The sequence below is a fragment of the Lepidothrix coronata genome, unplaced genomic scaffold (assembly GCF_001604755.1).
Source record: "Lepidothrix coronata isolate B3197 unplaced genomic scaffold, Lepidothrix_coronata-1.0 Scaffold7, whole genome shotgun sequence".
Classification (NCBI taxonomy): domain Eukaryota; kingdom Metazoa; phylum Chordata; class Aves; order Passeriformes; family Pipridae; genus Lepidothrix; species Lepidothrix coronata.
In genome coordinates, this window is record NW_016690187.1 from 3,673,306 (window position 1) to 3,700,757 (window position 27,452).

Sequence of the window (27,452 nt, forward strand, 5' to 3'; positions counted from 1 at the left end):
CCAGAGATGTTTTAATTTTTTCAGCCCCTAGAAGAAGCAGTAGCAATATAAGTTAGCACTTTTCTAGTGCTTTGTGCTAAATAGTTTTCTTTTGTTATTATTTTTGCTGTGCAGAATGAAAGGTCCAGTACTGGAGATGAAGGTTAGCAGTGTGAAAGATTGGGTTCTGAACTTGTTGCTATACTTCACATAAAATGATGATTCAGGAGAGGCAGCTGAATATATATTAAGGGATAACATCCCAAGGAGTCAAATTTCCCAAGAAGCAAAATACTGTCTCAGGGCTACCTGCTTGGATGAGAGAAGAAAATTTTTTTTAGAATTTTTTAAAATATACTTAGTACTCACAGAGGTTTTTTTCAGAGTAACTGTAGCCATTTTCTTGGTATGTTACTTTCTCGTTCTAAAATCCTTCAGAGGACTCCTCAAAGTGCTCTGATCCAGTCCTATGCAAGGCAGGAAAGTTTCTAATTTTCTGGTATCTCTCATGAAATAACATCTTGCTCAGTGGGCATGTAGAGTCAGTTAATATCTCTGCATGCAATTGCCTGCCTAATCTTTTAAAAAAAGAGTGTGTGTATGTATATATATATATATACTCTCTGCCTGAATGCATATTTGCCTGTGTGCTTGTGTATTTAGAGTCACGTATGTTCTTGAGCTAAGTAAAGTGCTTTCTGTTCTCTACCAGCCAAATTCCTGGTACTCTTTCAACCTTGTTTGATTAAAACAGCCTTTAACCTTTGCTTGAATACCTTTTTCTTAAAACAACCTATAATTCATCCCTGCGACAAGATTAGGAGAACTTGGGGTGTGACAAAATTGACATGTAGCTGCCTGGAAACCTTGGGGGAAGGAGAAAGAGGAAAGACGACTGAAACACAGTGAGTGTGAGTCTTGTTGCAGAGCTGGCTGTGGAGCTGGCACAGGTGATTTCCAGGTGTGTTGTTTATACTGAGACAATTCCATCTCTTTCTCACTTGTGGCAGCTTGCATCCAGAGACCTGCTGAAATTTCTGGCATTTCTTCATTTCAGTGAAAAGAGTGGGGGAGGGCTTGGAGGGACCTTGTCATCCTCTCTGTCTCCTGCTATAAATTCACTTGAACTGTCACCACTTTGTTTTTCCTCTCCCCCAGCCAATGTAGAACTCCATTTTCACCTTGCCCCCTGTCAATGTGTGCTTGTCACAGATTAGCAGCATTTGCTCTTGACCTTATTTTTCCTCCTCTTCCCAGTACCTATTGTAGTTAGTGGCTAATTTGTGGAATATCTGTTTAATACTAAATTAAAGTGCAGCTTATTGAAGGGTTTAGTTTGGAAGGACCATGAACATCAAATGGCTCTGCCATCAGTGCAGACTGCCTGGTGCAAACAAGCCAAAGGGAGCTTCTGATTTCTGTTTATTCAAACTCTCACTCGTTTCTGCTTTAGTTTGATTTATTTGGTGGTTGGTTTTGTGGGTGTTTTTTCGTTCTTTGCAGTGTTTATCCGCAGGGTTTCCGTTCGGGTTGTTCTCTGCCCTGTGTGGGTGATGAGTTAGCACAGCACAATGTGAGGCTGCGTGCTGTTGCTTTGTCTGTGCCAAGGGCAGCGATGGCCAAGTGGTGTCAGAGCCAGCACCCTGTGCTGGTGTCAGCAGAGGGTGAGGGGAGTCCCTGGCCTCGCCTGCTCCTGCCCACCCCACTGTCACTGTAGCACAGGCTGAACAGGCTTTGGGACAGCCAGGGACCTGCGAAGGGTGTAAAGGGAAGAGGAGGGAGAGGGTGGGGTGATATCACCCTTGATGTTGGGAGCTGGGATTGTGGCCCATAGCATTCCTATCACAACAAAAGGTGGAGCTCTTATGAAGTTAACTGCTTTGTTCTTTTTTAATTTGTTTTACAGCAGCAATGCACAGTGACTGATTCTAGTGTGTGTGCACACAAGTAATAAGAGAACATTCTTCCCTTAAGTCACTTGCAATTTAAACAAACAAGACAGGCAATCTGAAAGGGATGACTGGGAGTCAAAATGGAGCAAGGAAAGCTGAGCAGACCAGTATACTGCTCAAAAGATGGGGCAGACCTGAGATCTGATATCTGCCTCCCTGGGACTTTTACCTCATGATCATCCTTCCTTCTTCCATTTCCCTTTCCTCTGAACTAAAGATTAATTGTGCATTGAAATCATAACAAGTATTCATGGTGTTAAGAATCTGGCCAACGGAAGAGAAAAAATCCTCAAGGAAATTAGCAGTCCACAGGCATTGTCTGTTCCCTAGATATAAATGACTAGGAACTTCCCAGCCAGGGAATGTTTTCCCTTTTTCTCTGCAACTTGCATTATCCTTAGCTAAGCATATTGTAGCATGCTCACCTCCAAGTCTGTTTTCATCACAGAAATCCTGACCCCGCTGAAAACTGTCATGGGGCAGAGATTCCATTTACCCTTTGCACTTCAGTGCCCAATTTCCACGTTTAATGAATGCAAAATATACCTGCTTGTTCTCCAGTGAACAAATAGGTAAAGGCAATCGTTGTATGTTTCCTGCACCCCAACCTGCTTTTGCTCTTTCTGGCTTGTGACACAGATCACCTGTGACAGAGAAGAGAATTTGTCAGAAAATGGTTTCTGAAACAGGTGATGCAATGTAAGGATAGGAAGTTGAGTGTAAAACAAAGATAGCTGACTGCAGCAAAAGAGATCTAAGGTAGGCATTAGGAACAACTTTCCAGTTGTTCTGAGCACTGGACTGTTGTAGGATCTCTGTGGTGAGAGGTTTTAAAGCAAGTCAGACAGTTGGTTGTACTGCAGGGTGAGGAACAAACTGGAGGTTTCTAAAGGTGTTTTTTCTAACCCTATTTTCTTAGGTCATTGGTAGTTCCTTCAAAAACATATTTCTCATCTGTCTTGGAGGTGAAGAAAGATTATGAAACATTTAGTCCTCTTCCACAAAGCTTCCACTAGTGGAATTTGGAGGGTAGTGAGCATCCAAGTAGTGAATCCAAGACGGTCTGTTCAGGATATTTTATTTGCCGTTTCATTCAATCCAGGAAGCATGTTTTCTGTGGTGCTCTGAAATCTAGGCGAACCTGGAGCTTACTTCTGAACTTGTTAGCAAAAGGCCTGATTCAGACTAGCTGTTTCTGGACAGGTAGAAAGAAAACAACTGAGAGGAGGCAGAAGCCTTGTCTTTAGAGGATGATGGAAAGCTGTGCATGATTGTTGACTGCTTTTTCAGATAGCTTCCTTCTGCCAGACGTGCTTGTGACATTATTCCTGATAATTAAAGTACTTTCTATCTCTTCAATGTACATAATTTGGGATGGTGAATGAGTTTCATGTCTACCACCCCTTCTATTTTCTCAGTGCCTCTTGGCCTTTTCATGTCTCTTCGGCATTGCGTCAGTGCCTCCTGGCAAATTCTGTCTGTGTCTGCCTCTCAGATAGAGCCAAGTGTACGTCTGGCCTTGAGAAATAATCATAAATTTTGTTCTGTCAGGAGGAGAGGCCGGGCCAATCTAGTTGAGATTTGAACCTGTAGTTCAAGGTGTTTTAGGGATTTCATATCACTTAACCCATCCCCTCCAGGCGTCACTTGTGTCTGACATGTAAATCAGACTGGAGGAATAAGAGGAACAGATTGCTTAGTGCTTCAAAAGAAGGTTATGAGGCAAACCTGTGTCTTTAAAGAGAGTGCCTTCTAATAAATGTTATCTGCAGAGAAATACACCAGCCCCTGCATAAGTAGTTAATGTTACTGCTTCAGTGTTGGCTCATAAAACAACTTTATCGCCTCTATGACGATAATGATTAACAAGCTGATTTACAAGGGTGGGGTCACAAAGCCATTTGGCAAATTTAGCTTGTCTCACAGTGGCAGTGATACAAAACCTGAGTTTTACAGTATTTTCACCACTTTACCTGGAATACTTAACGCTGGCGGCCAGGCTCTTAAGCAGAGCAGTAGGAGCAGGTGCTCCTTTATGAGGATAATAACTGGGGTTTGCTACAGTGCTTCTGATACATGAGGAAAGTACAGGTCTCAGTCTAAGGATTCAGAAGCGTCAGGGACATTTCTAATTCCCCTCTCAGTGTTTATTCTCTGATCATGTAGCCACAGTGAAATGACAGTGTTCCTAGACACACTGTTACATGATGCCTATGGTTGTTGACTGGCCCTTGTGCCGTAGCTGGCAGAATATCTACCCACAGATGTGTGTAGATTTATCTTCCTTTTCTTAGATTCTGTATAGCTTCTGTTAAAATATCCTTCATCTGTTGATTCTTGGATCTTAATATAAGGATTTTTTTTAAAACTGTGTCAGATTGTACATTCATTATATGGTACAAATTACTCAGACTAGCAAATTTAATCCAAAAGTTATTTTAATTGAGGAAACCATTTATGTGGTTTTAACATACTGTGACACTGTTCAGAATTTAGACTTCTTAACCTTGGCAGTTCCTCACATTGAGCAGAACAGTGTATCCAAAAGCTCAATAAGCCATATTCCCTTTACTGTCTGTCTTGACTGTCCTGATGTACGTGATCAAAGGTATTTATGATCTCCATGCTACGTAAACATCTACTGCACTTTTAGAAGTTGGTAAAAATGCACAGACAGGGTACGAGATTTGATGATTCTCACTCAAATTCACAACATAGACTCCTGCAGGGATGGAGATCTTACTCATTACCTTTTGCATCTTAGCTAGCATTGCTGGCAGGAGCTCTGCCCTCAAAACAAACACTCACTGCCCTGAGAAATGTCTGAAAACTGTACTGTTTCTTCTCTCCTGTCCAGAAAGTTCATCACATCTGATAGATTTCAGTACTGATTTACGTGGCCATGATGCAGAGGTTGGGTATTTCTGTGGACCTGATCTAATAGATGGGCAGAGGGCTATGGAGGTGTTATTCGAAGTAAGGGTGGGTTACAGCTAACTGATTTGTCCTTCTTTTTCTACACATCTCTCCTCTAGTTCCCCCTAAAGTTGTGATATTATCTCTTTAGAAATGACACAGTGTGAATTTGCAGGGGACTTCTGTGCTTACCTTGTCTAATCAATGTTTGATTGCTTTTCAGTTAGACACAGTCAGAGGCTTCTATTAATGTCTTTCTAATTTGAACAACTGTCAGGGACTGGAACAAACTCTAACTAATTCTGTAATAAGGTTTGTTCATGCCTGGTTTTTGATCTTGCTCTGTTTTCCAAACAGAAAGCTATTACAAGCCTTTAGTTTAGGTTACCATCTTTCTGGGTTAAAACTCTCAACAGACTTGAGAAGTTCTGCCACTGTTCCCTTGGCCACTTTTCTAGTTTGGTTTTTAATATGAAAACATATGTTGCAACACCATGTTCACTATACTGCTCTCCCGTGGGACTGGTTTGTGCAACTCTCCTTCGTGCTGGTAAGTAGGTTCTCATACAAGGAGTCCTTGTTGACTGTAAAGAAAAGACAAAGTGACTTGACTTCTCTGCTGTGTGTAATGGGCTGGGGGTTTGTGCTGCACAGTGGCAAGGCAAGGGCTGGTAAGTGGAGGCCTTCAGGGGTGGACTTGGATCAGCATTGTGCTTGGCCTGGAGAGCTGGGATGAGAGATGGAGTCAGGACAGAGCTGTACCTCAGTATGTGTTGGAGGTGAGGGGACTGCCTCTCCTCCAGTGCTGGGTAGTGTCATGGGCTCAGAAATGTGTTGTGAAGGTAGGACACAGGGATACTAGTGAGAGTCCCCTGGGCAACACCTGCTGCTTCTGGAATTTGTCTGTGAATAATGGCCCTGTTTTGTGCATAGTGTTTTGTGCATAGTGGGACACTGAGGAGGATTTCTCTGGCTTGGAGGTCTATGGCCTTTCCAGTTCTTATTCTCTGGAGTCAGATGGCTGCCCGCTTGTTTCTGAAAACATCTCCTTGATAGAGCAAGGGAACTATGAGTAACTTTAAATAGAAGGATCACAAAACTTCTGGAGGACAGCAGCCCTCCTGACAAGTAGTTAAACTCTGACTGATCACACATTGCCCTCATAATCATATTAATATCATGTATCAAAGGGATTTCAACTTGTACCCTAGCCCCTGCTCCTTCCTTTTAACTTCTCTGTCTTCCTGCTGGATCAGGAAAAACATAACCCAGTGCATGTGTGTCCTGTCTTCCCACTGCACAAGCCTCTTGCAGCCTTTGCTAACATTGACTTGTGCTCTGGTGTTCAGCAGTTCCTGTATTTCCTCCCCCACACCTTGCTCATTCAGAGCATAATTGTTTCTTTGGAGTTATACCACTCCCCAACTCAACAGTAGCACAAAGATATACTGAGAAGAAAGTTTGATTTACCTTTATTCATAACTTTGACTTGTATGAAAAGCCTCTGTTCTAGAAAGCATGTAAAATAATTGTCCCAACACCCCTTTGGCATGTGTTCAGATACTTTACTTCAAATACTCCTTTAGTTTCTCCCAGTGCTGCAGACAAGTCTGCCTTCCCCTCTTGCTCTTCAATACAACTTCAGCTTTCCCAAGCCAGGTGCAGGAGGCTGGGCAGTGGGGCAGGTGGCTGCTGCTGCTGGATTTCCTAGTTTCTCCCCTCCCTTCCCTGGCAGCCCAGGACATAGATGCTCTCTGCAGTGTGGGCAGGGAGCCGGTGTGGGAGGCTCCTCCAAAACACAGTTTGTCCCATTTAAGGTGGGGGATATGTGGCAGTTACTGTAAAAAGCAGTGTTTGTTTTATGGTTTAAATTGTAAGTGCTTTGAGGGCAGGGCCTGGCTTTTATGTATGTACATGTGGGTGTGTATTTTTATACAGTTCTTAACATGAGACACGCAGTTAGGAGCTACAGCGTGCAAAGCCATGGCTTTCTGTCCTGTGGTAGCTCAGAGAAGTGTTTTTCCAGATACAGAGAGATGGACAATGATTCTGATCTGAACACTGGGACTATTAAGAGACACAGCTTGCTTTGGACCTCTGGACACAACTGTTTTCCTTTTGTTGTCACCAAGTAGTGCACCCCAATATATTCCAGGTGCAGCAGTGATAAGCTAACTGTAGGAACATGGCTCTGTGTCCAAAATTATGTTGAGATGTGTTCCTTGATCCGTTTAGGAAGAGAAAGCTGCGTTGTACCCTTCATCAATTGATGACTAGGATGCCATCATTAATCACCCCTCATCCTTAATTTTTGACAACAAAACAATTGCTTGCACTACAAAGACTTTGGATTAGAAAACAGACCTTGCTCTTCATGTGTGCTGTAGTAGAAGAGAATTTGAACTCAGCAAAATTTTAATTTGTTTTAAGCTTCATGCCTTTTTTTTGAGAGACAGGAATATATTTTTAAGCCTTTGTTAGATGCATGCTGAGGCTGTATTATATTACTGGGATAAGTCATTGGTGAAATTTTTGGTTTCTTTTCCTCTGGCATACTCTTAACTTAGTTTTGTCCTAAATTACCACATTTCTTCTGAAATGTGATGTATTCTTCTGCAGCTCATAGTGTGTGATTTCACAGTTTCTCTATTTTGTAAACTTATTTTGTAAGTTTATTTTGTAAACTGAAATGTCCTTAGGAAAGGTTCAGGTCAAAGCTTAGGAGTGACTCCAGCAGTGAGAACAGACGTATGCTGGATTAGACTGCATGGGGGCTGTGAAATCTCGGTCACTGAAAGGCCTTAGTAACAGGTACAGCTGTAAAGAATGGCATAAATATTACTGGCTCTGCCAAGATGGCCTCTTGAGGTCTTTTTTTTCCTCTGATAATTTCCATGATATCTGGATAATGCATTACATTTGATTAACACTCTTCTATTCTTTTAATCGCTTGTGTTTCCTTGAAACTTAAAATCAGAATCTAGCATCGGCTGGGAGAACATCCTGAGAGTCTTCCATTGTGGTTCTGGGATGTCTAAACTCTGACCCTGGGCCCCTGGCTGTCACAGGAGAAGTTTTGACAGCTTTAATTACATGCCCTATGCTCCTTTTCCCAAGCCAGAGAACACTCACTGTGGAACTGTTACCATGAAACTCCTACTGGGGACAGCAAGTAGATATCTTCCTTTCTGCTTGCCCAGGGTCAATGGAGATGAGGATTTTATCCTTATTAGCTGCAAACACGAATGAGAGAAGGCTGCAAGAAAAAGTCATATCCTGTGCACAACCTTGAGGTCTCTGATGAAACAAAATAGCACAAAATTTACAGATGCTAAAAACAGTGATAACATTGGTTTGATGCTACATTGTCTTCCTTCTATAATACAGTAAAATAGCCTGTAATTCACATTGCAAAATTGGCATGCATGGCTCTTTGAAGGTATCATCTTCATTGTATGTCTGCAGTGGCCAGAGTTACAAGCCCACCCACTAGAGTGCTATGACAAACCATACAAATAAATAACCAGGGGCAAATAACACCAGCTCTTCAAGGGCAGCTGTCCACTCAATATATCTTGCTTAGGTTGTGAACTCTTCAGTATAGGAAACCTTTTGTGCCTCACACAGTCTTAAATTCACCCACGGTGCTTAGGAAGGAATAGATCATGTTAATTTTGTTTATTACATTATATAAAATGTTATTTCAATTCAGTGACTTTTAAATCTTTGCTGACAGTGACATTAGTACAGACTTAGAGAGTTCATTTGCAGCTGTGTCTTCAGTCTGGCATTTTAAGCTGAGCACTTGTGGCCTGAGGTGGCTGCTGTAGCATGAAAATTCTTTGGAAAATATGCATGTATTGTGACTTATTTATCTTTGTATGAGTATTTCATCTGTTAGTGCTAAATGGATTTTTGGAGGATGACTATAGCAGTGTCGTTACCTGTGTGGCTTCACTGTTTCTTTCTTCCTGTTTATTGAATACTGGCAGCTTTTGTGTCTTTCCCCTGCTCCCAACTTGTTTGGCTTTCAGACCCTCTCTAATTCAGGAGTCTGCAAGCAAAAAATTTCTTCCTTCAAAATGAAAAACAAAACCCAGCATAGACGAGCTAAATTAGCTTCTGACCATCTGCTAGAAGGTTAGTAATACCACTGCCTTGAACTATGGCTTCACTTTCGTATTTCATGCAGCAGCTTCTCTGCATTGTTTATATTGTGGTCGAAGGGGATCTTCCTATACCAGGATGCAATAGGAACGTCATTTTTCCTCTGACATGAGCAGATGTCCTATCTGCAGTACTAGCAATAACATTGCTGCTTCCTGTTGTTGCAGGTGTTGTTAGCAGGCTGGAGCTGAAGGCAAAGAGGGGGCACATTTCAGCCAGTGCCATTCAATGCCATCAACACCAGTTGATGTGCACCTCCTTTTCCAGGTGTACTCTTTAGCAGTGACTATCTTATGTAGCGGGCAGGGAGTTTTCCTGGAACACAAATTTATTTCCTTTCTATCGTACATTTGCTTCCAAACTCTGTTGTTCTTCTCTGCCTTGACCTCTATGCTTTCTCTAGATTTGTTTACACTAAATCCAAATTACACGTAGTGTGTTACCATATTTAGGGAAGGGGTGCCTGCACTGAATCTGGCACATATTTAAGTGTAAATCTCCCCTCTCTTAGGTTTCAAGGCGCAGCCTTGTGCAAGTCTTCAGTCAGCAATTAGTGCATTCTTTTTCCTTTTTACAGGAGTTTGCTGTCAAATCTAGTGACACATTTCTATCACTAATCTGGCAAGCTGCCATTCAGACCACAGGAAGCCCAGGAGAGAAGAATATACACTTAGGGCCTTATTCCATGTTCATTATTCCCTATAGCTGCAGAATTCCTTAAGGCCTCTAGAAGTTTGATCTGAATGGAAAGTATTTTGCCTGAATAGCACCCCTTATTGAGGCATTGTCACCAAGTCACAAATTTAGATGAGTGTTGTGGCTAGCAGTTTAATCTATATGGCTTGGCTGGTTTTTTTTCACACCAACACGGGGAGTGCTAATCACTTCTAATGGTCTAGCCAGGATTGTCTGGCAGTGAAGGACTTCTCGATTTGAGAGCTGGACACTGAAGGGAAAAAAACCCACTTCCTCTTCAAGACTTTAACTGAGAATTTATTCCTTTTGGCAAGGAACAGAATATTGTATTTGAATGGTTTTCAAAGGGAAACACAGTCCTACTAAAGGAGGAAAGCCAGGGTTCCGTTCACAAAATATATGCAAAAAACTTGTGCTTTGGAGGAAAAGAAACAAAGACAAAACTGCCATCTGTGCATAAAAAATAAAAGAAGTTCAAATGGTAAATGTAAGGCAGTATTCTCATATCTGTCAGTTAGAGATAATGGGGAAACCTTAAACTCTTTTCCTATTTACTTCTTTGTGCCTTATTATATGAATCTGTTGTTGTACTTAAAATGAGTACTAATATTTTATGTTATTGCCATGTAGAGACTTCAAAAGAGATTGTAAATTAGTTTTCATGTTCAGATCATTGCTGGTTCATTGGCTACTATTATCACTTGTGATTTCATGGAGCTATAATTGTTGGGAAGTAACTTTCCTATTGTTTTTACCAGCATCACCTATAATTTCCATAATAATAAATATTGTCTCAGTCCTTCAGGGCATTCTAGTAATTTTTGGGGGGTTCATTCAATACTGTTTTTTCATTCCAGGTTATTGAAGGAAAGCTGGCTCCTTTCTTGGGGAAGGTGATCAAGTTTGCCACCTCTCATGTGTACAGCTGCAGCCTTTGTAGCCAAAAGGGTTTCATCTGTGAGATTTGCAACAATGGAGAAATCCTTTACCCCTTTGAGGACATTTCTACAAGCAGGTACTCTACTGCAGTGGTGTCAGTCATACACTTGATTCACTTTACGCATCATACCCTTGCGGATTCTCGGCCTCCTGACCTCATACGTAGATAACTAGGGACTGGATTCCACTGGTGCACATTCCTGAGCAGGTGCAGCAGATCACTGGTCCAGGGAGGCCACCTTGAGCAGACCTGGAAATAAATGAGAAGAGCTGCTTCCCAAAGCCCTGTAGGTCTCAGAACAGCTCTTCAAAAAGGGAAGAGTCCCCAGTAGCATTACACAGCATGATTTATCCAAAAGTCTTCTGAGTTTGCAGAGTGTCCTGAAAAGCCAAATGGCTTCCCTGGAGTGATCACAAACATCTTTCTGGTCTCTGGTATCACTGGGCCCATAATGTACTGGGATTGTCCATTATAAAATGATCACCATCTGTTCTGAAGTGTTTCCCCCATGAAATGTTATGGCTAATGCTCTGCTCTCTCCGTGTGCTTACTCCTCTGTGCCTGTGTATGCAAGATTTAATTTTTTTTTAATGACATTGCTATTCTCAGGTGGCTACAAAGTAAGTATAACTGTATGCCAGTCCTAAACTATGCAGAAGAACCTTTATTTCACATTATGTAGAGTGCTGGATGCCAGGTCAGGGACAGGAGTCACATGAAAAACCTAAAAGCAAGATGCAGGAAACCAGAATAGACTTGGAAACAGCAATGTTACTACTCTTTTCCAATAGTGTCTTGGATTTTGAATAAAAGAGATGGGGTTTTTCACCCTTAACAGAAAGATAGTGTATCTGACAGCACAGCATTCCTCCACAGATAAGTACTTTTTGGCTGTTTCAAATACAGTCGTTTTCTCCAAAGAGTTCATGTGAAGGAAAAAAAAATTGAAAACATTTTTTCCAGTTGAAAATTGGAAACAATCAGGACCAACCTGTTAAAAGGGCTTATTAAGAATCTGATTCCCCTGTGTGTGCAAAGATGTTAAATTACAAGTAACCAAGAACTACTCTTCAAGGATTTTTCAGTCTAATCTGAGTTTCAAAGACTGTTTGCCCATTTTATTTCCAGAGTCTTATTCTAAAGAATGCACTGACAAAGCAGTGGACATAAGCTAGACAAAGTGTGCAGCTGAGCTCTATAAACAATTTTAAGAAAGAATATATCTAGGGTGCAAGATAGGCTGAGTTAAAAAGAAAGAGACTAAGATAGCATAAAACATAAGATGTCTGTTGAGACTGTATAAAAGGTGATTGAAAATATTCCCAAAAGATTGATGAGAATGTGTAAGAACATTTGGGAAGACAGGTTTACTTTAGAATTTGATTTGTCTGGGGGATTTTTGTTCCCAGAAAAATTATTGGGTCCCGCCCTTCAGCTGAGATCAGACATACCTTGCAATTACAGAGTTTAAAACCTTCTGGAATCAAATAGTATTTGTCAGCAGTGCAAGCCAACAGAAGCTGCTCTAGTTCCTGCTTTTATGTGAATTAGAAGCCAGAAAGGACTTTTGTTCATGTTTCACAAATGTGAAGTTGTGGTTCATGTCATGCCAAAGACAGCAGCCTTTGTTAATGATTTTAATTAAAACACAATCAGCATGACAGGTTTTCCAATATTTCTCTTTCTGATTTTGTCAGAGATCATCCTGCTTACTCCTTTTGTACTCCTTATCACTAGACCTTGTTTTTTTCCCCAGCATTTTCCATTTGCCTTCTGCGTTAGTTTTCTTATCTCATTACTACTCGTGTGTGCACGTGTACTATGTGAAACTAAGCAGATTATTTCTGTTCCATATTTTTGCTCTGGAGACAAGTTATGCCAACAGAGGAGTTTGTATGTTTTACTGTGCAGCTGCATCAGCTGCAAAGCAGTGAGGGAGAATGCCAGGTAGAGGGGTTTTGTGTTTGCTTCTGTCTCTTGAAGATGAGGGAGGTTTCTGAGGTAGGTGTGCTGACCTAAGACAGGTGTAGGGTGAGGAGGCTAATTAGAAACAGGTAACGTACAGAGTAACCTGTGGCAGATGGAATGGCAAGCTGCAAAAGGTTCATGTGAAGACTTGCAATTATACCTGAAAATTCTGGTGACGTGTTCAGCTTTCCTTGCCAATTAAGTGTCGTACAGAGCTCTGAGTAAACAGCTCAGATTTGTGATTTAGTTGTACTACTCTGAGTCCTGAATGTACAGTGAGAATTGACTACAACTCCCTTTCTCCATCCTGGTTTTCTGGAATTGCTGTCTACAGCATAGTATTCACATTTTGTGCTCAATAGTAGACTGCCAAAGTACCCCAGCTGAAGCTGCTGAGTTAAGGAGGGAAGAGCAGTTGAGTTCTGAAGACAGTTTTTCCTTGCTTTTAAATGATGCTTGTTCACTTTTGAGCATGCTATTAACTCTACCAGCAAACTGGGCTGTAGGGTTAGAAATATTCAAAAGTGGGTGCGTGACAGATTTTGCAGACTTCAGCTCTTTGCTGAATATTTGAAAAGTGAAGCCTGCTTGTATGGAGAGTGTGTGTGTATGTCTGTGTTGAGGTGGCATTTGTTTTTCTGGCTACCTCCCTGACCTTTCCTGCTCTTTAGAGAGAAGAGTGACAGCTGTCAGAGTGGTCAGTGCAATTCCAAGGTGGTTCTCTTGGCTGTTAACTTTTCATCTTCATAATCTCTTAGGTCAGCTTTGAGGTGAAGAGACTGTTTCTCTCCAAAATATTCTCAGGAGTTTCTGGATCAGTCTTCAGTAGGAATTTATGAAGGATGGGTCTTCTTTAGATAGATGCAGCTGAGAGAAAAAGAGGGCCCCTCTTGAGGGCTGGAGTTTCTCTTTGGTCTGGTTATTTGCTTGAGTCATTTTTGTCAGTCCTTGGGCAAACAGAGTGAATACCTGGGTTATGCACTCCTCAGGGCTTGAATACACATATATTACATACCCTTCTCTCACTAATCAGTGTGACACATTCCTTTGTTGGCAAACGGTTCCAAAACAAACACAATCAGTTCATTTAATTAGCGGGTCTGTGGGCTGTGCTTGGCAGGCTCTTTACATCCTGCTCAACAATACAGCAAGAGTTTGCTGCCTTGAATGTAAGGGTGGGCTCACAAAGTCATAAGCTTTCTAATGATATTTCCTTTCTGTGGCTTTTCTTGGGAGGTGGCCATTCTGCAGAGATCTTAATGAAAGCTATGACTCGGTAGTTAAACAGTTTCTTAAAAATTGTCCCATGTTTTTGATGTCTCTTCCAGTCAGGTTGATTCTTTGGTCCTCCATTTCCCTCTTTTCTGTCTTACCCATATTTATATAAATCTTAATCAGGGTTTTTTCTAAATTTCACAATTTCACCATCTATTGGAAGGCCTTTAAATCATGAGAACTATATTTAAAACCTCCTGAGTTAATTGCACATTTCACGGAGCAAATTGCCAACTAATGTAAACTCCCACAGCTCTGCTTTTGCTGCAGCCCTGGCAACTTAAACGAACATCTACGAGCATCTACCTTCTATTTATTTCTGGGACTAAATTTGCCCTGGGCTTAAATTTAGCGAATAAACATATAAAATTGTTCTATTATATCACTTATTTTATATTTACAAGTGTTGTGAAATGACTTTAAATATCCTTGGCTCTAAATGGGCTTATTAGAACTATCCTTGCCCATTAGTTAGCAACCAGGCACTTCCCCTCAAGTTGTTCTCATATTGCTTATTCTTCATTAATGTGGTGAAAAGTTTTTGTTTCTTCATCCTAAAATTAAAACCAAAAAACAAAACAACAGAAGTAAAAAGACAAGGTCTGTGTAGTGGCACTGTTGTCTATAATATATGGCTGGTTTTGTTTTACAACTTAAACCAATTTTTAACAAGTTTTAAATCTTAAAGAATACTGAGAAAATTATCTTTGGAATGAGGATAAAAGCTCATTAAGAAGTATTTTCTGTCCCATTAGATAATTAAGCAATTATAGTTCTGATTGAGATTATTATGTGTTACCCAGTTAATAAAGTTTTGGTCTTGTCTGAGTGTTGTCATCCTAGTGACTACTTTTACAGGCAATTTGTTGTGTTTTGCTGGTAAAGCTACTTGCTTGGTTAAGAACAATTTAGTCCATTCCTTGCCTTTTATGTGCTGACTGTGGATGTACGTGAACCATGGAGAGTCACTCTTTTGTGTTCGTATTCATTTTTGTGTTCGTATTCATTTATCAAGGCTAAACTGTTTTCACTTTGCTAAGTTAATTTGTTCTGCAGATCAGTTAAGACGTGTAGACCTTTTAAGATACAAACCAGAAGGCCCAAGTTTAAAATAGACGTGCCACAGAACAGGCTTGACTGTATCAACCAGCTTGGATGCCTCTATAATCTTTGGCCACCATCCTGATAAGACCTATGAATGTACTTAACTTTGCACATAGTGACAAGTCTTACTAAAGGCTCTGAGGCTGTGCATGCCCAAGTCTTTGCAAGGTTACAGCTCTCTGTGTTATGAATGCTTTGTCACTGGACAGAAGCAGCTTTGAGCAATTGGGAGAACGTTAAAGATAAATATTAGGTGGAGAGACTGAAATAGAGCATTTCCAGGAAGTACCTTGGCACAGGCCAAAGGCATCACTCAAAGTATGTCATTTTCCCTCTTGCTTTGATTAGTTTGTCTTATGCTAGAAAGCCTTTCCCCAAGCCCAGTTCACCTGAGTTGTGCTAGTGGTTTAGTACCTACTTTTTTAGCTAATCAGATGTTGGTAGTTGGTTCAAAGCACCCTGAAGTGATCTGCTCAGCACTTTCTTTAAAGAAACATAGGCGTCTAAGTAGATGTTCTCTTGGTAATTTAATTTCAGCCGAATATGTCAAAACGGGTCAAAATTTTCTGGCCCACATAATCTTATTTTTATTTGTGCAGCGTAGCACAGTAATGTTATCTGGAATATGTAAAAAGAAAGTGATAAAATATACTGGCTTTTTCATCAAGCATTGTGTTTGGCAACTGAATTAGCTTCAGAGGTTGGTTTTTCCTGCCTCATGTCAGAGTGTATTTTAAGTCGAACATTCAGTCTAAAGGCAGATACTTATTTCAAGTACGAAGGTCTCTGCAGTGCTTCCTTATGCTCTTCTCCCCTGGCTGGGCATGGCAACCATCTTGTTTACAGTTTCTATTTTGCAGCTTCCCTGCTGTGCCTTCTTCCTCACTCTAGATATTTCCATCTTGCCAGTCAAGACCTTTTAATTCTTTCTCCTCCTTTCTCATGCAAATTCCCCTTTTAAGATAGACTTCTCCATCTCCCAAATATGGTTCCTTGTAGACCAGGTGACAGCTTTTCAATTGCTTTTTAGCTCATGAAAGCAAACACTGTCAATTCTTAAGTGCTCAGAAATTCTAAGATTACCTTGGGAATTTGTTGTTTATGTATTTATTTCTTTATATGTTAAGTTTCTTTTTTCCATCTTGGGTCCAGGTAGACATGTCTTCAGCATTAATGCAGAGTTATGAAGTCTGGTTGCCTTTGCCTTTCTCTTTTATTGAAAGCAAAATCCTGGCTTAGTCGTGGGATTTTTAGACTTGAGGCTGACAGAAAAATGCAAAATAATAGAATCATGCAAACAAATTATAATAGTTGAGGGCAGTATGTTAATATTACTGTTAATAGTATTGCTTTTAGATCTTCAACCACCACTTTGTGAATGTGAATTCATTAATAACAGGAGAGGTAGAGGGGCAAAGTCCAGTTCTTGATGTGGCAGCTAGCAGAGGCAGAGAATATATGCCTGAGTAATGTAAACATGTGAATCTCTGTGGCTTTTCAGCCTCTCCAGTGGTTTACAGGTAATGGATCTATCATATGTAGGGCTTTTCCCCTTTCCAAAGTAAGTTAGCTTCACTGACTGAAGTGTAATTGCATGACTTTCAGCTTAAGAGTTTTAATACTGATTTTTATGTCCCTTTATTGATTTCTTGGGAACTGCTGTTTACAGGCCACATTACTTGGCTTGGGATCTCTGAGCTTAAACAACTAGCAAAGCACAGTGCTGAGGTCAACAGTCAGTCCTTAGTTCTCCTGCTTGGATAAAAATATGGAAATATATGTAGATAAGTATGGCATAAATCCTGGAAGCCACAGCTGGGGAGAAGCTGGGGACACGCTTCCTTCCTTGATCAGGAGTGACGCAGCTCTGCAAAAAGGGGTCTGGGAGCTGCAGTTCCCGTTGTTCCTGCTTGACCCTGCTGCCATGCTGCAGTGCAGTACCTCAGCCTGTGTACACAACTGTGTAGTTATTTAGCTACACAAACCCACTACACACGGGAGAAGAGCACGTGGTTAATTCAAGCTGTTCTTGTTCAGCCGTGGCCTGTAGCAAATTGTTCTTTGAGCACCCAAAATGAAGACCTGCTCTGGGGTTTCTCTGGAGGTAGCAATGGAGAAGTTGACATTGAAGATCCCCTCCACTGGTGCAGCACTGGTGGTTTTCCCTCCCCTCCAGTGAGCTGCCCGCTTTTCTTCTCACTTGTGAGGCTTTAATAAATCTCTGTCTGCTTTGCACATCCCCTGGATGCAATTGACCTTAGCAGTGGGTGCTGGCATGACAGGATGAGGGGCAAGAGACAGCACAGACGGATGAGCCAAGATAGGGGCTTATTCACTCATCCTCCCTATGCCTGGAGTGCTTCTCCAGCACCTCAGTCTAACCTGTGCTGGGTAAAAAGGAGCAGACCCTGGTCCGGCAGTTTTCATGCAGGGACACTGGGTAGTGTGTTGTTCAGCCACCCTGGGGTGGCATTATTAAAGCAGCAGTGGTGGTGGTGTTAATAGATGTCGTGTCAGGCTGTGTTTAGGCTGGCCCCTGCAGCTGTTCTAGAGTGCAAGCCATGGCTGCTGTAGCTGGGGAGCCCCATCAGTGCAGGCCGGAGGTCACTGTACACCCCTTGCTGGCTGCTGTCTATAACCAGCTCACCCCTCTGCGTTGGTTCCCCCAGCACATGAGCTGCGCCAATGCTTCACAATTACAGCTCTTTCCATTGTTTCTGCATCCTCCGGGGCCAGCCCAGGACCCAGCCATGCCATTATAAATGAGGAGTGTCTTCAGGCTCTGCTGGCTTATCAAGGGTAACCCCTCCTGATGAACAGGTGTATGGAAAGGAAAACTGTGATTGTGCTTTGAATCACTGCTGGTTCCTTGAACACTGAATTTAGAGGGAATTTCAGATATATAATAATTTGAGGGACTGGGTAGTGGGCCCTTTTTTGTTTAATCTTCAGAGGCAAAGTTTTCAAAAGCAAGTCTGAAGTATTAACAGTTTTAAAGTATAGTATATTAAAAAAACCCCACAACCGTGTCTGGTAAAGACCATGTGTCATACAAGGCATTATCTTCACAAGCTCCTTATAGGGACAAATCAATGTCATATTAGTGCCAACTTGCTTCCATTCATTTACTACGTGGGCGTCCCTCCCTAGCCAGGCTCCTTGCATTGGTTCCTAGGCAACTGGAATAATACTGTGCACGTGTGTGTCAGGCATTGATTGCCTTTGGGGCTTTTTTTGTGTTGTAAGTGAACACAGGATAGTCCATTTTCCTTTTCTTTGTGTTCTGCTAAAGTCTCTGAGAGTTTTGAAGGGCACGTCTGCGATATTCACAGCTGAGCAATTCAGAAATACTTGCAGACAGGCACACGTGCATAGTGTGGGATGGTGATCACGCTGGAATCCCTAGGCAAGGCTTACTTCAGCTACTGTGGCTTGCTCTTTTTGGGGTTTTTTAATAGCCAAGTTAGAGGTATTTCGGTATTTTGGATGCCTGATGAATGTTTAGAATCCTCTAAGGAAAATGAATGAACACCACCATTTTATCTTGCTTTTACTCTGCATGGAAGGAAAGAAAACACTAAAGAGTTCTAGTCAGTGAAGGGATTTGATTACTGAAATTAATTTCAAGGGATTACTTGCTTGACCAATGTGTGCAAAGTCTGGCACAAAGCGAGTGGTTTTTTTAAATGAAAAAATGAAAGTTAATATATAAAATTACAAGAGAAAGGGTGGTGGGTGAATATGGCACTGCAGTGAGACAGGGGAGCTCTTTGCCCTCCTCAGCTCTGCTAAGAGCTTGTGCCTGACCTTGAGCAAGCCAGTTCACCTCTCGCTTCTCATTTGTGAGGTAGGAATGGTGCTGTATTTGCCATTCACTGTTTGTTCATTTCAGGAATGAGCAGCATAACTATGAGCTGCTTTGATTCCCTAATTGGTGTTTGGAAGCCAGGCAGGTACAGCCCATGCGCATGGTACCGAAGGTGTCCTAATAAACCTTGTTAGTCTCAGTAGCTTCATCCAAACACAGTCACACTGGTCAGTCTGTCAACAGGTAACGTTCCTAGGAGACAAAAATCCTGTCTTTCAGATGACATCCTTGGCCATCTGTTGATCATCCCTGCTTTGGTGAAAGGTGAAAGGTCTTTGAAGCTTCTTTGTGTTGCACCCCTCTCTTTGGGCACCTGATCCTGCCCATGGGCACTTACATGGTGGTACAGTACAGAGGAGAAATATGAGTATGATCAATTGGTTGTGCAGCATCTAGAATTACTTGAGCCATAATCCTGAGAAACATACATAGAAAGCATGAAAAGAACATGCCAGAATTCAATTTACAAAATATTGTTATGTATATATTTCAAATGCCCAGACTTGATGGAAGATACTAACATCAGCACTTCCTCAGCATACAAGGAATGATTATATGCTTTTAATGTAGAAAGGCTTTTCTTTTGTAACTAGTAATGATAATAATAAGAGCATTATAATGCCTGTCTGGCTGTGGACAGCTTTGCCCTTTCTCTTATGCTTTCCAGTGTAATAGAAATTATTTAGAGGATTGAATAATTCTCTGCATTTTTGTTACTCTGGTGTTCAAACAAGTAGAACATCCTTAAAACATAAGTCTCAACAGAAATTGAGTTAGGTCAGGAAAGAGAAAAAAAAAAAAAGAAAACACCAAAATAGAGAGGAATCTATTTCAGCTGCCTTCTTAGAAGACTCAAGTCTGTATGAAAACAACGTGCAATGTTCACTAATTCTTCAAATACTGTTTGAAAAATAGGAAGATGCTATTAATGTGCAGTATCACAATATCATTCATTAAAGAAGGAAACATGAAAGGCCTGAATGGCTACGAGCTCATCAGCTTATTATCAGAGGTGTATAGAATTCTCACAAAAGATGCAGGGACTTTTTGGCCTCTAGACAAAGAAGAAGTCAGGAGTCAGAAATAATACCTGAACTGTGAATTACCTATGACAACAACAAGGGTTAAGGGAAAGATAAGTAAGTGTAGTGAACTATTAAGTGAGCCTTTTATAGGCTACAAAATATATTTTATTTCTCCAGAGAAATAAAATAATTTTGGAATACTGAGGCTTGAAAACAACAGTAAAAAACCCCTGTGAATCTCAATGTGGAGACTAAGAAGCACTCTGTTTGTAATATTCTAAGAAGGAATATAAAGTTGATAGGGGTTTTGGTATCACTGGAGAATTTCTTGCAGTGAGATTAGAAATGGTCAACCAGTTGACATTCCAGGGCCGTTAAGACTGACTGTATTTGATATGATGAAAAGCAAAGCTGTAGATGGCTTGGAGTAGTATAGCTCCATCACCTAAAGGGAGTAGCTTGCCATTTGCACAAAGGCAGAGCAAGGTCAGCATTACCCCCCTCCCCTGGTGACTCACTTCCTTTGGCAGTGGAGGGGGGGATACAGGCGTGCTGATGCAGGTATGCTCTCTGTGTGTCTCTATGGAGAGCGAGAGACAACTTTGTTTTCCAACGCAGAGCACCTTTCCTCCAGTCTGCTGCTTTGTTGTCATCTGCACACCTTGACTGGGGCTGGGAGTACATCAGCCTTCACCAGAGAAGGCAGAAAATAGTTCTTCAGAGCAGCAGTCGGGGTGGGGGCACCAGAATGGAGTGACAATGGCAACAGTGGCTGCCAGTACTGTGAGATCCAGGGCTGGCTGTTTGTGCTGCCTCTACTGGGTGCCTGGCCATGTGGGGTCCTGGTCAGAGCCTCAGCTATTGCACCAGCTCTGATAAATAACAGTTCATACATTTTTTTTCTCTCTTTTGATTCTGAGGGATGTGAAAGAAGTTTGTTAATTTTTCCACTGAGCTCATTTCTGAAAAACGAATTCATATTAATTTAAACACCATCAGTCTTTGTTTGCTCTGCTGATGGCCTTTGACTTGAGAGGGCAGGTGTGCTGGCTCCTCTCTCATTCTGCTCCATCCATTTCAGCAGCAATTTCTGATAGGTTTTGTCACTTCCATGCGTGCTGTGGAGAAATATTGGGCTAGCACGGGGAGTGGCAATGCAAGAGCACAAAATTACACTCCTCATCAATCATTACCCTCTAGCAACTTCCAGGGCACTGTAAATTGCTGACTAACAAGGGAGAATTAGCTTGATAAAATCACCATTAGTATCAGGTCGGAGTGGTGTAAAGTTTTAAAGACACTGCTGTCTTCTGTCTCTTCCTCATCCACTAATGTTCCTGTGGATCCCAAACCAGCAAAGCATGTAAGCAAAGCCTTTTTTGGAGGCAGATAAGTAATCCCAAGGAAATCACTGGGATATGAGTCCTATGCATGTGCTTCAGTGGATCAGGGCCATAACATACACTCTCTGAGCACAAAAATTATAAATATCTCTGTGTAAGCTAGTTTCTTGATTCAAAACCAGATTTAGGCTCCATAACTGTACTTAGAAATGTGACAATCAAGTTTTACTGCACAAGAGCATGGAAGCTAATAGATGCATTAGCCTCTTTCACCTTCCTTTTCTTGCTTGTTGAGTTTTATCAGTTTATGCTAGCTAGAAATGTACCTCTCTAAATCTCTGCATAGCCTTCTCAAAGCTCTGCAGTTACTAAAATTTAGGCCATGTTTGGACTTGTGCATAAAACTTCAAGTGCAGCCAGATCAGGAACGGTTTTAGAAAGTTCCAGGTGAGATGCAGACACAGCCAATACAGCTAAGGGGTTGTGTTAGCTCACGGACTTAGTATTGGCAGACCACATGCCAAGTACTGCAGTTTGCCTCATGGCTTCTCAGTATTTGGGGTTTGTTTCTTCATGTTTTCAATTTTTCCTCACATTTTCAATTTTTCTTCACAGTCTTGAAGACAAGAACCTTATTTCTGTGAGAAATAAGTTCAAAGCAAGCAAACCAAAAACCCCACTAAGGTTATAACAATGGACATTTGGATTCTCATATAGTAATTTGACTACAATAGCTGCGAGAAGGAAAAGTGCAGGGCATTGCAAGATGTCCCACAGAATCACCAGGATGACCCCCCCTCATTTGTATTTCAGGATTGCTCTAAAGTTTGATGTTTTGTTGCTTTTATTATTTGATTATCCAACTGGAATCTAAAACTTTTTACCTCTGACACTGTCATCCTTTTAGTTTTTATTTCGACTACAAAGCTGCAGCGACTTAACTCATTACTACAGATAGTTACTTGCATTTAAAGGCTGAGAATGTCCAACTCTTTAGTTGTACCCATTCATGATCACCAGATGTTTCATTGCTCCACAGCCATCTGGAAACGGGGCTTGATGTGCTGTGACATAATGTCCATTGCCTCACAGTGCCCCAAAAGTAATCCAGTCATCTTGTTTGAGCAGCTGATTTGTTTGAAGTCTCAATGTCACATTTGAGAACAGAATAACACAGCTTTGAATGCCAGAAGCTATAATTGTGTTGATGTAGTCCAATCTTCCACAGGACACAGAACAGACAATATCACCTACCTCTGTTTCAAATTTTACTTTGTGAAATGACAACTTCTCCTGCTGTTGAAGTGGACTGTTTTTCACTCTTTCCAGGACAGCTGACCACTGGAACTTCAATGAGGAAAATGTCATATTGTGGCTGTTGCAAATCACAGAATCTGTTTCTGCAAATGCTGAAATATATCTTATTGGAAAATAATATTGTAACTCTTCATTTATAAACCAAAGCAACAAGCTTGTTTTGCATAAAACGAAGTTGATGTCTATTCTGTGATACATCTTTTACTAAGAAGAAAAGTATTAATCCTTCTAAAAATTTCTATCCGTGAAGCAGAAGTGCTGGAACAGATTCTCAGCAACTGCAGATGGATTCAAGTCAACTTATTTTATTGGTCCTGAGTACCTTTACACCAGCAGAGGTGTGGGCATACAAAGTGTCTTTTACAAAGCCACTCTTTTGAAACATAATGCTCTTCGAGCTACCAGAATGGTTTCAAGGAATGTCTGCTGCCTATAGTCCACATGAAGCCCATTGCATGCTGTGGTCCTATTTTGTGATTCAATTTTGACACTGATTTGTGTTTGCAGGTGTGAAAGCTGTGGTGCTGTCTTCCATTCTGAGTGCAAAGTGAAGGCTGTACCGTGCCCCAGGTGTGTGCGTAAAGAATTGCAGAAGAAGCAGAAATCCTTCTGGAGGCAACTGAATATGGACGAGAACTTTGAAGAGTCTTGCAACATGTTTGAATTGTCATACCAGAACACATGAGTTCCTTAAGACTGGGACCAACCTGAAGAGAATCCCTTTCCCAGCTGCCAGCTTAAGCAAATTCTCAGCTTAGCCAGGCAGAAATTTTTTCGAAAAGTATTATCTGACCTTCTTCATCTGTGAATAACAGCTGCCAAATTGGCTATAAAGCCTTGTCAGCTTTGAAATACCAATGGCTAAACTGCATTGAAGTCCAGCCACTAGCTCTCATACAAAATGTGGTTTACCTGAAATGCTTTAGGTCTAGGTAATTAAGCACCTGACTTTCTTTTCCACCTCTGGAGAAGACTTTTTCTCAAGGCAGAAAATATTTGCCGCCATGACCACATTATTTTTTATGTTTTTCGTTTAAAATTGCTGAATCATCAACTTATTTATGTGTATTATTTATTTATTAGTAGCCTTGGCAGAGGGTCTGATGGGATGTTTCACAGAACCCAGTAGAGCAGGAATTACTTTAAATCCACTGTCTCCTCCTGATACAGACATGTGGTTCCATTTCCTCATGTTTTCAGAGAACTATTTTGAAAGGCCAGTGCATTTACATTTTAAAGGATCTGCTTGCCAAGGAAAGAAAAGGATCTCCCATCAAACCTTATTGGAGGTGCTTACAAACATAAGACGCAGAATTCCTTAATTTATGTTTATATATTCATAACCACCCCAGTGAACTATTTCATATTCAAATAAGCAGGGGACTTCCTACGCTTTTGTTCAGGCTGGCTATATTGGTTAAGCTCAGTCACTGAAGTCTGTGCAGTTTTACGCTCGTTATTCTTAATCTGTGGAAGGCCATGTCCTCATCTCCAGTAACATGATGTTGGCTCTGACCTCCTTCTAGTTTCACACTTAAGGCATTTTAAGTGCCCACATTGGTTTTCTTTTTATTTCATGAAGTTTATTTTAAATGTTTTTCTAACCTGAACCTGATAAACTGATAGTCAGGAAAGTCGTCTTGCCCATCGTAGTTAGAAAATTCCTCCAAAGTTGTGAAACACTACTTTGCTGTTTTCATATGCAACTTATGTCCTGCATTCTCTTTGAGCTTCAAGGCATTTTATGCTTCTGTAATGACTTCAGTGGTGGAGAGCGAAGTTCCTTGAGGTATGATTCTACTCCACACACCTGGAACACAGGAAGTATTAACCACAGTGAATTCTATTGTGAAAGGGAAGTACATGATGGATTTAACTGGGGAGATGTGTGTCATATCGCTGGCAATATGTTTAATTCATTGTGAGTTCGCCTCCAGTGAGCAGTTAGAGATTGTCCTCCCTCCAGTCCACGTTCTTAACTCTTTTTCCACACCCTGCAGTGATGTGTGTATTATATACATATGAAAGCAGTCACATATATACACACACACATCTATATACAGAAAGCAAATACAGTTTCAGATGAAAAAAGCCAGTTGCATGTATTTTTCCTCTCCTCTCATACAGGTTTGTGAAAGTGTGAAATACTGATCTTTGCTTCCTATATAATCTTCAGACTGTTGTATTCAAGGCAGAAAAGCAGTCTTGATCATCGAAGCATCTCACTAATCGCTGAAGTATTTTAAATAAAAGAACAGGGTACATCGTGCTTACGTTAAAAAGTAAAATGCTACAGCGAGTTGCCTTGTACTGGACTATAAGTGGTTACCTTTTCCAGCCTCCAGTCAAAGAAAAAGTAGCTGAATCTGAGCTTTCTCAGATTGAGTGCAACTACTATATATATAGAAGCATGTTTATATCTTGTATACATTAGACAACCAGTGCCTTTCTTTTCCAGAAGTCCTTCTCTCAGTGGGATTCTTTGGAAGGAAGTGAGGGGTTTTCTGTGTTTTGGCAAAGTACTGTAAGGATTCCCATGTTTAATAAACCTGGTGAATCATGCACCTTTGTCACTAAAATTAATACTTCCCGTACACCGTGGTATCTCGTCTGGGCTCACTGTTCCTTATGTGAAATGAGTTGCTTTTGGCTATCACCTTTAAAGGTGTAATGTTCCTTGCAAATCCATTCCCACTTGAAGAATTCCCTGCGTGTTCAGAAATGCAAACACTGGGGAAGTATTGTGGAATTAGTCATGCAAACAGGAACTGCACTGGTACTGGCTGAATAAACAGTACGCTCCCACGTTTCTCAGCATGTGTCACTACAACTAGTCCTGTGGCAAAGCCAGTAGCTCTGAAACTGTCAGAAGCTGGCAGGTACTCTTTTGAATTATCTGTGGACATAATGTTAGGTGGTTAAAGAAAAAATGAAAATGTTTTTCATATCATCATCATGCTCTGGTATTTAAGATACCTTACATTGCTGGTTCATGTCCAGCTCAGTTTAGAGAAGGCTGCTTGTGTGCACTGTCAAAAACCATATCGAGTCAAGGAATCAAGGTTCAGACATTGCAAACTATTAGTTACTTTGACAGATGTCCTGATCTCCAAATTACCAGTTGTGTGTGTGGTTAGGTATTGGAACTGAATTCTGGAATAAAAACATAGACAGCATTGGTGTTGCTCTGGGTTTGTACAGGTATTACAGAACAGTTTCTTTGCTAACAGAGTTACAGAGAATAAAAAAAAAGTTTGATGTTGGCAAAACTGCTAGAATTAGTCATGAACCTGAAACCACTGCCATTACTAATGATAAAGAGCAAAAGCATGTTGTTACAATATGCTGTCAGTGCCCAGAGCACTGTGTAAAAGGATACTGTACAATACAGCTGAGATTAATTGCTTTAAAATCCAATGTTGTTGTAAACCAGCTGCTAGGTTCCTAAAATGAATACACATTCATTTCTACTTTGGAAAAATAATATGGCTTCATGGTAGCTATAGGAGCAGACCATAATGTGGAAGATGCTGTCCTCTCAGGGATGCCCAGCTCCTATCCAAAAAATGTTATTCTATATAAATGGGTAAGACAAAGTCTTTTGTCCCTGCTTTTTGTAAGCATAATGGAAGGCTTGATCCTGCCCTCAGAAGGTGCCGATGCAGTAGGAAGAAGCCCTATTAATTTTTCAGGACTGCAAGGCAAAAGAATAAATTGAAATTACTGCTCACATTATTAACTCTCAAAAGACCCGGCTTTAAAAGGGACATTTTCTTGGAAGAGCCATCTGCAAGCAGGACACTCAGCCTGGGGTTCTGTAGATGGTTTGGGTTTCAGACGATGCTGTACCTGTGCATGGTTGTCTCTGCTGTACTAACAGTGCTGTGTGCTGGTCCCCACTGCTACTCTACCCACCCTGCAGCCCACAGCCTGCACGTGGCTCTGCTCTGCAGACTTCTGGATGAGCATTGGCTGGAAAAGTTCTTGGGGTCTTTGTAGATTGCACTACTCTCTTGCCCCCCCACCCCAGTTAAATTATGTATTGGTACTTCTAGTATTGTCCTACCCATGCATGAAATAAATTTGAACAATGCCATTTCATTGTGAGTCAAGAATAAAATGTGCTGTTTGTCTCCTTCAAAGAGAAGATGCTTTCATAGCTGACCGAGGAGGAATTGATCTGTAATCCAGTTACTGCTTTTGCTTTGTATAAAACTTGTAATCAGTGTAGAAATAGGATGCTTCACTGCAGTGGACTATAGCTTCACACTCTACAGGTACTTATATTTGTTAGTCTAAGATTATTTTAATCTAGGACACTATAGAGATCCTTATTCAAGTTTCTTTTCCTCTTTACCCTGACCGTCTACCTTTCCTTTAATGGGAAGAAGGGTATGCAAACTCCAGCTTTTTTATATTATCAACCTGTAAAAACAGAAACTTGTATTTCTTGTGTAGAAATCTTTCTCTTGCCTTTTTTTTTCTTAGGTTGTGGAAAGTAATGGGTTTGTGATGTGACAAAATATCCTGGCTGGCACATACCAATAGGGCTCACTGCTGGGATAATAGGAATTGGCAGTTGTGAGGAAAGGTACTTTTTGGTGAGGAACTCAAGTTTTTCACAGTACTCCACAGGCTCTGATGGCCCTGTTAGGAGCGAATCATCAGGGTACTTCTAGAGCTCCTCTTGTCAAGGCTTCTCTAATAATCAGGATGGTGTGTATGATGTATTATAAGGGATTGATGATAATGCCCTGAATGATTTTTTTAAAAAAGCAGAGGATATTTGTTTACAATGAAATGGGGAAGCTGCACAGTTGAATTTTGCTTTTTCCCTGTAGCAACCAAGTTTAGCAGGCTTCCCAAAGTCACTGCCTGGATTGCAGCTTACTGTGGATCTGT

At 41.0% G+C, this 27,452-nt stretch overlaps 1 protein-coding gene across 9 annotated transcripts in view; it reads left to right on the top strand.

Annotated features, from left to right (window-relative positions):
* PLEKHM3 (pleckstrin homology domain containing M3) overlaps window positions 1–27,452 on the top strand; it is a 150,090-nt gene that overhangs the window by 59,462 nt on the left and 63,176 nt on the right. For 4 of the 9 annotated variants that reach the window (XM_017834483.1, XM_017834473.1, XM_017834466.1 and 1 more), the window contains exon 7: window positions 10,568–10,725. The exons of 1 other annotated variant lie outside the window; for it this stretch is intronic. In XM_017834483.1, the coding sequence (XP_017689972.1) occupies window positions 10,568–10,725 (158 nt within the window). Of the gene's footprint in view, window positions 1–10,567; window positions 10,726–23,057 lie in introns of all 9 variants that reach the window. 4 more of the 9 variants (XM_017834449.1, XM_017834430.1, XM_017834439.1 and 1 more) reach the window with 2 other exon arrangements.